Below are 13,704 nucleotides of genomic sequence, written 5' to 3'. Positions count from 1 at the left end.
CGTTAAAAAAAAATTGCGTTAACGCGTTATTAACGCGTTAACTTGACAGCCCTAGTTATTATACGTACAGGATCTTAGAGTTAATGATTTTAGTTAGCCCTGCCTGGAGGACGTTATGATACGTACAGGATCTTAGAGTTAATGATTTTAGTTAGCCCTGCCTGGAGGAAGTTATGATACGTACAGGATCTTAGAGTTAATGATTTTAGTTAGCCCTGCCTGGAAGACGTTATGATACGTACAGGATCTTAGAGTTAATGATTTTAGTTAGCCCTGCCTGGAGGACGTTATGATACGTACAGGATCTTAGAGTTAGTGATTTTAGTTAGCCCTGCCTGGAAGACGTTGTGATACATAAAGGATCTTAGTGTTAATGATTTTAGTTAGCCCTGCCTGGAAGACGTTATGATACGTACAGGATCTTAGAGTTAGTGATTTTAGTTAGCCCTGCCTGGAAGACGTTATGATACGTACAGGATCTTAGAGTTAGTGATTTTAGTTAGCCCTGCCTGGAAGACGTTATGATACGTACAGGATCTTAGAGTTAGTGATTTTAGTTAGCCCTGCCTGGAAGACGTTATTATTAGGGCTGTCAGTCGATTAAAATATTTAATCGCGATTAATCGCATGATTGTCCATAGTTAATCGCGATTAATCACAAATTAATCGCACCTTTTTTATCTGTTCTAAATGTACCTTAGAGGAATATTTTTCAAGTTTTTAATACTCTTATCAACATATGAGTGGACAAATATGCTTTATGCTAATGTTTATTATCATTTGAACAATGACAAATATTCTCATGAATATTAAACACAACAACCTCTGAACATTACAAATATTCGCCTCAATTCAACCTGGAACCTCTGTCATTCAATAATACAATACAAATGGTGTGTGTGTGTGTGTGTGTGTGTGTGTGTGTGTGTGTGTGTGTGTGTGTGTGTGTGTGTGTGTGTGTGTGTGTGTGTGTGTGTGTGTGTGTGTGTGTGTGTGTGTGTGTGTGTGTGTGTGTGTGTGTGTGTGTGTGTGTGTGTGTGTGTGTGTGTGTGTGTGTGTGTGTGTGTGTGTGTGTGTGTGATAGATCGTTGGAGCTATGTGCAACTCAAGGCATTTGCTCGAACGGGAGCTGCCTGGACGCTGCAATCATGTTGCGCGCACTATCCGTGCTGAGTGTGCTGACTTTTCGTACAATGTCCCACTGTCTGGCTTCCTGCATAAAGTCAAGTGCTCGGCGCAGTTGTGGCGAAATGTCGCTCCTCTGTTTTAATTTAAACAGCTCCATATCCGTTAGCGCAGCTAGCTAGCACCAGATGCTAACAACAACAATGCACGTAAGGTCTCTCTCTCGCTCGCTCGGGCCACACATACACACATCCTCCAGGTCCTCCAGATGGCCAGTCGGTGCCTGCCGGTGAGCGTGGAAGTGTGGTCTGCCACAAGCGGGCGGCAGGAGCGGGGCTGTCAGCATCAGCTTGTAGATGGTATTTTAAACTTGATGTGCTCTGAAACTACGGGGCGGCTGAGGACAAAAAATACACATGCGTTAATCGCGTTAAAATAATTAGTGGCGTTAATTTTTTTTTGCGTTAACGCGTTATTAACGCGTTAACTTGACAGCCCTAGTTATTATACGTACAGGATCTTAGAGTTAGTGATTTTAGTTAGCCCTGCCTGGAAGACGTTATGATACGTACAGGATCTTAGAGTTAATGATTTTAGTTTGCCCTGCCTGGAAAGACGTTATTATACGTACAGGATCTACATGATTAAATGTATCAGGATTTTAGATCTAATTAGAAAACCTACGCCATCACAAGGAAATTCCTTTTGAATTTCGTCGGAAGACTTTAATGGGAGAAATATGAATTAAGGTTTTAGATAAAAATATAACCCCAGCATGATATGTTTCGTATGACTATAATGTGTTAAAGAGAGAAGGTAAAAACCCTGTATTAGTTTGGACCTATTTTTCTTCAAATAAACTGATCCCACCCGTTTGGACTGGGACAACTTAAAAGACATCTGTGCTCTCCTCTCCTGCTTCAAAGGTAAGAGTGCACCCTGCCACACTCATGTTTAGGTAGGACCACACCTCATTCACTGATACCAAAATCCTTCGGGATCCCTTAAACAGATTAAAAAGAGTTGTCTGAATAGAACCAGCAGTTAATTGAACCTGGTTCTTCGGGGAGTTAATAGAGGTGAGATTTTGCTGACCTTGGTGGATCTGAGCCAAGCAGTAAACTTACATAGACTCAATAACTTCGGTCAGGTCAATTAGTAGGTCAGAATAATTTACCGGAATAAATTATCAGGACCTCACCAACTCTAAACAGTGTGGATGAGAACAGGTTTGAGGGGGATGCCTAGCGAAAAGCAAAACATGGCGAAGGTTCTCTAGGCGAAATCATAGGTTTTGAGAGTGGAAGCGGCTAAGCCATTCCTCATGAATAACCTGGCGGACTCGAGGTGCCTAACTAAGGGGCTCGTGCTTAGAAGAGGGAGAGGAGATGTAGAGGGGGAATCCCGACTGGTTGCGGCCTGGCTTCTGGGCAGAGGTTCCGGAATGTCTGAAAGTGAAAGCGAGAGAGGGAGTCAGCGATTACGTTGAGGTGGCCGGGAACGTGACGGGCTGAGATTATGAAGTTGTGGGTGATGGAGAACCACGTGATGCTTCTCATGAATGGCATGATATCGGGGCATGGAGAGCGCGCTTTATTAATGATCCCGACTACTGCTTGGTTATCGCATAACACTGATATGTGTTTCCGGAGCCAGAGGTGGCCCCACACGTAGCAAGCTACTGCGATTGGGTAATCCAATCCAATCCAATCCACTTTATTTATATAGCACAGTTTAAAAACAGAGGGTTTGCCAAAGTGCTTCACAATGAACATAACATTATAATATAATAACTGGATTTAACCACAGAGTTTATCTGTTTATCTAATTTAAAAGCACTGTCGATTTTGACACCCAGATTTGTGATCATGGGTTTTGCAAACTGTTGCAGGGAACCCAGGTCAATGGAAGGGACATCACCATTTGGTCCAAACACAATTACCTCCGTTTTGCTCTCATTTATATTTAAAAAGTTTAGCGCCATCCAGGCCTTTATGTCATTAAGACAGTCAACCAGGGGCATCAGAGAGCTAGTGTTTTTTCTTAGGGTTAGATATAATTGGGAGTCGTCCGCATAAAGGTGGTAGGAGACGCCATATTTTCTAAAAATCAGTCCAAGGGGGAGAAGGTATAAGGAAAATACCTCATACCTCAGTAGATCTCATGCAGGGCGGAGGATGTGGCATGATTAGGGAAGGAGAGGGGCCAGGGACCTGCGAACCACTCTCCCTGAAAGAAACCCCCAAAACCAGCGGATGGGGCGGCATCCGTGAAAAGCCTCATTGAGTCTGAGGAGTGTACTATGTCATTGTAGAAGAAGGTGACGCCGTTCCATTGGTCGAGCAGAAGGGACCAGAAGCGCAGGTCTGAGCGGCATACTTCGTCTAGAGGGACATGATCATGGAGGTTTTTAACGGCTGATGCTGCGTCCAGGAGGCGGGAGATGAATGAGCGTGGATGACTCGCATAGCGAAATTGAGGTGCCCGAGGAGGGAGAGCAGCTGCTGTTTAGTAATGATGTGTTGGGCGCAATAGGACTTGGTGATGTCGCGTATGCGCTGCAGTTTGTTATTTGGGAGAGACGCTTTCATCTCTATGGAGTTGAGTGTGATGCCCAGAAACTCCAGACTTGTGTCGGGGCCTATGGTTTTCTCCTGGGATAGGGGGACGCCTAGCTCCTGGAAACAGTTTTTCAATTTAAACAATGAAGCGCCTGAGTTATCCCGTGGGGGGTCTATGAGAAGGAAATCATCCAGCAGCTGAAGGACGGATGGGATTCTGACAACGTTCAGCAGGATCCAGCAGAGTGCCTCGGAGAAGGAATTGAAGATGCATGGGCTGCTCCTGCACCCGAAAGTGAGGCGGACGGCGAAGTAGAGCTTGGACTCCCACCTGATGCCGAACATGTTCCACTGGGACGGATGAATGGGAATGATTTTGAAAGCATCAGTGATGTCTGCTTTGGAGAGCCATGCTCCTTGGCCTGCGAATTTAATGAGCTTAATTGCATTGTCAACCGAGGCGTAGTGAAGGGAGAATGGTTCTGAGGGGATGAGGCTATTGACACTGGCAAAAGGGCCGGAGCGGGGTGCAGACAGATCATAAATTAGCCTTTTCTTCTCTGAGTACTTGCGAGTGGCTACTCCTATTGGGCTAGTGCGAAACACTGAGAATGGGGATGAGTGAAAAGGGCCGATGATGTACCCTTTGCTGAGTTCTTTCTCTATAAGCTGAGAAACAACTGCGGGTTCTTTAATGGCAGACTGTACGTTTTTTGCAACGAAAGTCACGGTGGAGGAAGAGAGGACGCCTACCCTGAAGCCTTGGGAAAGCCCTGAGAGTAGATAGTCTACAAACACGGGATCTGGGTGAGTAGAAAGGACGGCTGCTAAATGTGTAATGTTAATGGGAGTGGAGGGGTGGATGTTCAGAAGGTTTTCCCGCCAGGGGGTTTCTGAAGCAGGGCAGGGATCTTGGGATGGCCGGTGCGCCTGGGGCACACGGACCTCGGGTGCGAGTCCTTGCAGAAGCTGCAGATGTGGAGGAAAGAACAGCTTTGGTAATTGCAGACACTCTCATTGAAATTATTGCAGATCTGCCTGTCTTGTGAGGGAAAATGTAAGTAACTTGAAAGTTTGAAGTGAAAGTTTGATACAGCGTATTTTTGGTATATTCATCTTAATGTCCCCTGATATATAAGAAGTGTGTTTTTATATATTCATGTGTGTATGCATTGCAGGAGCCATAAGGCTGTATAGTAACTGCTCAATTATACTGGTGTTTGTGTTTTATATTGATTTCTCTGTTTTATTCTTTCATAAATGTGAGGACTAAAATTGCTCCAAGCATTGTGTGGTGCAGGTTTGCAGGACAGGAGACTAGATGGGGGAGGGGAGCAGAGAGAGAAGTCTGAAGAATGTGTGTGTGTGGAAGCTGCAGGAATACGAGCCAGATGTGTTTGTTTTGCTTCAAACTAAAAGACTGTTTCCGGATCATCTCGGCTGGCGCGCGCTGATACGCTACGAAAGCCCATCGTTTATATATGGGCCAATAGATGACCTGTATGGTTATGATTAATTTGATATTGATTGTCTGCCAATACCGGCCGATTCTTCTATTTCCCAGATAATACAGCTGCACCGTGTACACTAGGGTTGCAGTTGAATAGTCCAAAAATCAGCTCCTAATGTCTATCCCTATCGTCTATCCCTTGACCTCTGTGTGAAACGTCACGTGTGAAACGACTACAACATGGATGTTTAATAAGAACGAGGGACTACTGTAAACTCATCTAGAGACTCTGCACCGTGCTCTGATGCTGTTGTTTTATGTTTTATGAACGTGGACAACAGAGAAACATATTCTTCATGACCAAAGTTGGAATTGAAATAAAAAAGGAAAGTGAAACTTATGCTCGCCACCCTCTCCCTCTGGTACACAAGAATACAAATGATCCCAATACGTATGATTGTATGAAAAGATCTTAAAATCAATACAAATGTATTTATTATAAACGTTAGTCCTTAACACCTATCACTGTGTATATCACCATTCAAACATCTTTTAAAAGTTGAACAAACACAGCTTTATTTGATCATTTCAGTAAAAACTAACGTCATATTTCTCTTTTTGATTATAATACGGATGAACGTTCAAAACAAAGCACTTTACCGTTTTAAAAAGCTTAATAAGCACCGTAACTTTCATGATATCATTTCTCGGTTGTTTCCGTGAACGGCCGAATGTTGTGTGACGGCAAGTGCTGCGACTGCAAGGCATTGCAGGAAGTGGTGCGGTGTGGTGCAGTGCGCTGTGCAATGATCATCAGATCAAGGGGTGAAACCCGCCGCTGCTGCGTCTGTAAAGCCGTTGTGTGCTTGGGCAAGACACTTCACCTGAACTTGCTCCTGTGGGTATTGTCCACAGTGGTGACCATTGCCTGTATGATATGTGTAATGTGTATTTGTAAAGCGCTTTGAGCATCTGGAAAAGCGCTATAATAAATGTAAGGAATTATTATTATTATTATTGTGGGGCAGCATTTTCTCCTTTCCTTTCGTAAAGGGAGGTCCAGTGGTTCCTAAGCTAAAGGAGGTTATAAAGAAAGTTTGAAACCTCCTTTCCTATCATCTAGAGCAGGGGTTCCCAACCTTTTTCCCTGAGAGACCCCCCCAAATTACTCCTGTTCGAAGTTGCGCCCCCCCCCTCCCCACACACACACACACACACACACACACAAGGGGGGGAAACGGACAAGGCAACAGCGGTAATTCAAGTTTAAAAGTCTCAAAATGCTACAACTACTGTCACAACATTTCTAGAAAAAATTATGCATTTCTGTCTTTATGCCTTTATTAACTACTAACTTGAATTAATATTAAAATTAATTAATCAATTATTTTGTATACTTTATTGCAGGGATCACAAACTACATTTGTCGAAGGGCCAACATTTATCCAATAGACACTTTCGCGGGCCAGCAATTGTTATATATAGCCCAGAATTTTTAAGTTGTTGACTGGGGGGGGGGGGGGTGCTCAGGTACATTCAGAGTGCATAAAGCTTAGCAGACTCTTCCCGCTAACGAAGGATCACTTCGAGGCTACTGTCCCGCAGCTCCTGCTTCTCTGTTGGACTCTGTCGCAGCGGGGCTACTGCTGCGGAGCGCATAAAGCAGACTCTTCACAACGAAGGAACACTTCTTCTTCAGGGCAGGGAAGGCTACGCAGTATGCAGTCTACTGTCTATTGTGGGGGGCGAACGCACTAACGCCACTGTCATCCCCGTCGTGCGGGCCGGATTGATCACTGCTTTATTGTAATGTAGAGACAAGGCTTTTACAATCATGTGTAAAAAAAAAAAAACGTCTAAATATGATATTAGGCCTCAAATCATCTGAGGCCTGGCGCACCCCCTGCGATTTTTGGCGCCCCCCAGGTTGGGAACCACTGATCTAGAGAATTCGAACGGCACTTATCATGGCTGCCACTGACGTACTTCCGGGTCATTTCACTCCGTTAGGAAGGTTCCTAAGCTAAATGGACTATTCGACTTCAGCCTAGCTCTATTTGTTTTTGCCATTGTAATTCACCATAAGCAATTGTTGACTGTAACGTCTATGCCAACCAACTGTAATTTGTAATGTATTATAATTTAACGATCAAGTTCTGGCAACCACAGCAGCCCAAATGTTAACGTAAATGTCAAGTTTTCTTTTTACAGTGTACTTATATCTGTACATTTCTTTTCATTTTGCTTCAAGAAGGGGCTTCAACAGACAGAAATGCAGGCCAGATTGGGAAAGGCTGGACGCTACACAACGGGAAACATTATGGACATGAACAAGGAAAAACCAAAAACACTTTCTTTGTTGCCTTTTTCTTATCATATATAGTGTTACTGTTTTTGTTACCATTTAAATATTGAATTCTATTTATTACTTTTATTTTAAATCAAATGCACCGGTTTTAGATAATATATTTATTTTTGATGTATAGGTTGATTTGCAGGTTGGTTGTTATTTGTATGATTATTGTATTGTTACTGTGTATTTTATTATATTAACTAGCTATTTATTAAATTAAAATACTGTTATGAACACTATACAATGTCTTTATTTTGGTAGATACCAGATTACATGACACAATGAATCTTTGTAATATATGTATGTTCTCTTGTTTAAATAATCATACCAGTATTTAATGTATGCTGGTCACCTGGAATCCTGGTAAGCTTCCAGCATGATGTAATACAATTAATAAACATAAACTGGTGATAGATGGATAAACCAGCCATCCTGGCCAGCTAAAGTCTCCAAAACCCTTCTCCAGCCAACCATTACAGCCTACTGGCTGGTCAATTGACACCAGCCTGACCAGCTAAATTGATCTAAGCTGTTTTTTTTCAGCAGAGTTATTATTATTTATTTACTATTTATTGAAAATCTCTATGAATTATAGTCAAATGTATATACAAGTCTGTGTTCTGTTGCCTGAGCCAAGGGTGCCTGCTACATTACGATGTATTATTATTGATTTACTATTTATTGAGAATCTCTATGAATTAAAGTCAAATGTATACAGTCTGTGTTCTGTTGCCGCACCGGATCTCCTCCAAATCCAGGATCATCACCCCCCTAGTTCGCTCCCGTCTGTATCTCTACCGCTACTTGAATACTGTGGCTCAAACTGGTATGGTTCCACCACGTTAGACTCGCCCGCATGATCTGATTCCACCACACCGGCATCCTCTTCAATAAGATCCTCCTCTTCTTGAAAGTGCACCGAGTCTATTGACGACTCACTATCACTCGATTCTGTCTCCAGAGTCCGACATCAGCCATATAAGTAGTGTATTATTATAAGTGTTCTACTCGTGACGTGCGTGATGCCACTAACCGGGAAACTGTTTTGTTCGGAGCAGTCGTGTAACATCGGAAGTGAGCATGGAAATTTGTCTCTAGCTTTGTAAAAGTGTTTTGCATCTTGTTAATTTGTTTTTGTTAATGTTAAATTGTTTTTTCTTTGGTAAAAGTGTTTTGCTAATGTAATTTTGTTTTAGAAAATGTAAATTTGTTTTAGAAAATGTAAATGTATCTCAAGCTTTGTTAAAGTGTTTCACACTTTGTAATTGTCGATTGCCCTTCTCAGCCGCTATAAGATAGCTGCTATAATACAAAACAACAGGAAAACGTCTGCCTGCTCTCCACAATGATCAATAACAGCGAACGGATGTTCAAAGTATGGTACAAATAAACAGAATCACACAAAGCCTGGTTAGTGTTGCCTGACTTTATAAAGTGTGGTCACGTTCTAGTCACTTTGCTCAGCGCTGCTGCTTGTTACAACTTTAATTTGCCGTACTTAACATTAACTGTTATTGCTCAGGTTAATCTCGCCCCCTCCAACGTAAGCGGAAAGTACTGGTTCTTGGTTCTTGCCAGGCAGCCGAGTGGGGTCAGCTAAACACCGGTTTTCGGTGCTTGGAGCCGGCTCCGCTGCGGTGGACACAGGAAGAACCAGAGCTAATCAGGCTTTAGCCCGGAACCGGCTCTGGAACCGGTTTGGTGGAAAAGGGGCATAAGTATCCCCTTTGTCCCTATATGTTGCGTATCCGCTCTGGGCTTTGGTCTTTGTACCAGGTCTCCCCCCTTTCCCTGAGGGCTCATCTATCTGTGTCAACAGCAGTGGCGGCTGGTGCATTTTTCTCCAGGGGGGCCCCACCAAAATGTAAGCAAACTAATACACAAACTCAAAACATATGTCATATTACAACGCAGGGCTAGCTCAAAGGCACACAGCACTTGATACAGTCTATTATTTTAGTGCCTGTTTTTGTCAACCTCCTTATTATGCTTACTGATCCCTATCCTGTAGCCCTCATTGGACAGCAGTGTTTACTTTCCTAAACATGGCTAGTCGCATAGCATCATCCATGTGGACTCTAGTTTGTTCATGCTTTTTTATTTTTTTATGATATGTGTGTACTATTCTCTTTGTGTTGTACTGTCTCAGTGTGAACATAGATTAAACAGCCAGTCAAACTATTTTGAGAGCCAGGGAATGAGCAGCCATGCTCCTTTATTTACTTATTTGCAGTACACTGACATTCAAACCGAGTGAAACTATAAAAAACGCATATGCTAGCGCGAGTGCTAACGCATTTTCTCATTGTGTTTAAACATCTCCAATGTCATCACATAAATACACACAATACATGTTACTAATCCTTACACTACAGTCATTGCTTTCTGACGGACTTGACCCTTTTATTCTTCAGGTTGCATCGGGAAAATGAGTAGATCTACTGGCATGCTATTCAGTTCATTTTCTCCTACTTCCTGTAACCGGTTTTCCTGTTTAACTTAAAGCGTCAAAATAAAGGTCCTATAACAACAATGAACAATGTGAAACCTTCATTAAACATTACAGCTATGACTTAAGGGGGCAGAACAATGTGCTTTAAGTCACTCACATCTCTGGATCCATGCTGGGTCTTGTCCATAGACTGGTCAGGGGCCTCATTTATAAACATGGTGTACGTTCAAAAGATGGCGTACGCCAATTTCTAAACAATCTTTGCGATTTATAAAAAACAAACTTGACGGTCCTCCACTGACACTCTGATCCATGCGTACGCACGAAAACGGGAGAGATGAGAAACTGCGACACCGTTGGCAGAAGGAAGAATGGAGAGAAATATGTGAAAATAATACCATAAATAAAATGTTACCTCTCATTTATCATATATGAAGAATTAATTTGCAAAAATTGATTAAAGCCAATCTTAAAATGATTAAACAAACGCCTGTTTGAGACTCCTCAGTGCACACACAAACATAACTTAGAAATAAAGTTATGAATAAATACGGATATGTTATTGAAAACCACCTCGAATATGTTGTCTTAATGTTAGGAAATGTATTGTCATCAATTATACGGTAAACAGAAGGATCGAAGTACGTCTAAACTGTTTAGCATACGAGCATGGTTTTATATACTATCATGTTTAATCATGTTTTATGCCGTTTGCCAAGACTTGATAAGTCGTTCATAAAACACAGGAGGTATGGAAACTAAGAACACCATATATTTGGTCAATTGTGCTGCTGATATAACAACACATTTGTTTTATTTCCTTTAACTGGTGGATATAGTTGCTGTGGTGGGGTTAAGATGCACAGGCTGCAGTGGAGACGCTGCGCACAGCTGATTGACAGCTGGGACATGAACCACAAAATAAAATAAAATAATTCAGATCCAGTCGTCATGACTCCACTCCAGAGGGATTCCCCGATAATTTTTCTCATCAAGGGGGTGTCTCCTGTCCCCGGTACAAACACACTGACACACTGCCTGAGGACAACCCAGTCTCACGGCATTTCGTGTTATAGTCACGAAATTAATTTAATCTATTGATTCGTGTTCACCAACACGATTTTCGCATTTTTTTCGTGTCACACAGAACGATTTTAAAAGCAATGTATTTCTATTGGTAGTATGTTTCGTGCCTGCGCCACGTCTTTTTGTCCGGACGACCAGAAGCTGTGTGGTTCATAAAAACATTTTCTTACTCAATATCTTACCCTAAGCCTAACCCTATCCCTTTTATTTTAAATAGTATAATGTCAGAGTTTTTTTGCCGTCCGCGAGGAAAATAAATGGGGCAAAGAGCCTCAGAATACTGAAATCTGTATTTTTTGTCATATTTTTTTCCTTCTAATTTGTTATTATTTGGTGCAGGCACGAAACATACTACCGATAGAAAAACATTGCTTATAAACAGGGCTGCACATGCGCACCTCCGCCAAAAAAAGAGCACCGGGTCATTTGAAAAAAGGCGCATTTGCGTACCAACATTGAGAGAGAGAGAGGAGAGAGAGAAGAGAGAGGAGAGAGAGAAGGGAGAAGAGAAAAGAGAGAAGAGAAAAGAGAGGAGAGAGAAGAGAGGAGAGAGAGAAAGATATTTGCGAGTTGCATATGAACTCCGGGCCGGCCCGTAGCTCTGGTGTTATAGATCTTCGCCTAGGGCTCCAGATCTGGGGAGGCGCTGCGCTGGCAGCTCTGGGAGGGAAAAAAACATTTTTGACCGTTGGGGCTCATCCTAATTTTCGGCCTTGATGTAACAATATTCATAATTAAGTAAATGTAACACCCTTTTCATCCCGGTTACACGTTTCATCAAATCAAGGATGCTGGTGCAACAACGTCAAATTTCATCAGGCACTGGAAAACTCACCCGGAGAGGTCAGTCACATTAAAGCATATGGACGGTTAGCAAACATGTTTAGCTCAGCATCAGCTATGTAATGTTAACTTAGCTTGCTACTAGCTTTGTAACTGAATATTTGGAAAGATGAGTGAATGTTTGCTTGTCACACTTGTTTGCGTTGAGTGGCGTTGACATTAACTCTTGACATGACATAAAAAAGGTCGGTAACGTTAATCATCACTGGCTAACGTTAAACGTAGAAAAATACATAGTTACATACATAAATACATCTGTCGGTTTATAGGCAGGTTACAGGTTTATTGTTGACCACGTAACGTTAATGTTACAGGTTTATCAGGTTACCATTACACTGGGTTTGAGTGAGAGGATAGAGGAATATGTTTATAGTAGACTTAAAAGATGTAATTAGAGACCCAGTGTAATTAAACAATACGGTTGCAGAGGTCAAATTTTAACATTTTTGTCCACTGGCCAAATGGCTAGCCTAGTGAATGTTGAAATTTTACCAGCCACTCAATAGATTGCCATTGTTATTTGTGGCTGGTGCGTGCAACATACAGTACCAGCCACTTGCATCATTTACCAGCATTTGGCTGGTAAATGATGTTAATGGTAGATATCTCTTTTGGAACAGGTCATGTTTTAATATCACCAGTTCAGTATATTTCAGATAATATTGCAGCAATAGTTTTTTAGTTGCAAATGACACAGAACAAATGTTTACTTTTAAGTACTTTTAACACAGTTTCCCTGCGGGGGATAAATAAAGTATTTGTGATACTGATTTCTGATTCTGAAGTGTTTTGCTTATAAGTTGTTTGCATTTAGCTAAAGTGTGATGTTTTTCCTCATATTGCATTGCAATAGCCTGTTTAAAGTGATCATATAACAAACAACTAATCAGTACTGATACTGTATGCTAATAGATATAGGAGTGATAATAATACAGTAAATGCTTTGAATTTCTTAGATATAGCTGTGCAGTATTCTTAACAGACTGGATAGCAGCAGACAATAGAAGGCTTATTACAACCAGAAGAGACATGAGACTTTTATTTTTTAGAGACTTGAGACTTGACTTGGACTCGTGACCAAAGACTTGAGACTTGATCAAGTCTCACCCCACAAAGACTTGAGACTTGACTTGGACTTGTGACCAAAGACTTGAGACTTGACTTGGACTTGCAAAAAAAGACTTGTGAACATCTCTGGGCAGTGATGACAGCTTGTAGGATTACTGGTCGTGCTAATGTTGTCTTGTGTTCACCTCTGCATTTGTGTTCAGCGCGTGTGTCTGGCAAATAAGGTCAAGACCCCCTCAAAAGTTACGGTTTATTTCATTTTAAGGATGAGCACCAAGCAACATCTCCAGGTGCTCCTTTGAGAACCAGGGCAAAAAAGTTATGTGCACCCCTGCTTATAAAATCGTTCTGTGTCAGAATACTGAAATCGGTATTTTTTTTTATCTGTTTTTCCTTCTAATTTGTTATTATTTACATAGCTTTTAAAATCGTTCTGTGTGACACGAAAAAAATTGCGAAATCGTGTTGGTGAACACGAATCAATAGATTCATTTTGTGACTATAACATGAAATGCCGTGAGACTGTTGCTGAGGAAGGTTATGTGTATTTTGTCATTAACTTTTTTCGGACCACATATTTATTTATTTTGGTGACGATCCGACCTCCATGCTGCTACTCTGGTTCAAACTGCATCCACGAAACAATATGATTTGTCTCCACCTACCTAAAATAACCAAAATCTGACACGGTGTGAGATGTCTTTTTTAGCTGTTCTGTCGTCATTTCCTGCGATCTTCTTCATAAAGTCAGTCAAAATGAATGAAT

At 41.7% G+C, this 13,704-nt stretch overlaps 1 protein-coding gene across 1 annotated transcript; it reads right to left on the bottom strand.

The window, feature by feature from the left end:
* Window positions 1-3,276: 3,276 nt before the first annotated feature.
* Window positions 3,277-10,158, bottom strand: LOC117534627. Its single transcript, XM_034198871.1, is given in 3 exon segments — window positions 3,277-3,581; window positions 3,584-4,655; window positions 10,099-10,158. Coding segments are annotated over 3 exon segments (1,437 nt in total).
* Window positions 10,159-13,704: the final 3,546 nt, after the last annotated feature.

This window comes from Gymnodraco acuticeps, unplaced genomic scaffold (genome assembly GCF_902827175.1).
Source record: "Gymnodraco acuticeps unplaced genomic scaffold, fGymAcu1.1, whole genome shotgun sequence".
NCBI classification, from domain to species: domain Eukaryota; kingdom Metazoa; phylum Chordata; class Actinopteri; order Perciformes; family Bathydraconidae; genus Gymnodraco; species Gymnodraco acuticeps.
Note: the sequence above shows the minus strand (reverse complement) of the source record. Positions and strands in the feature narration are given on the sequence as shown.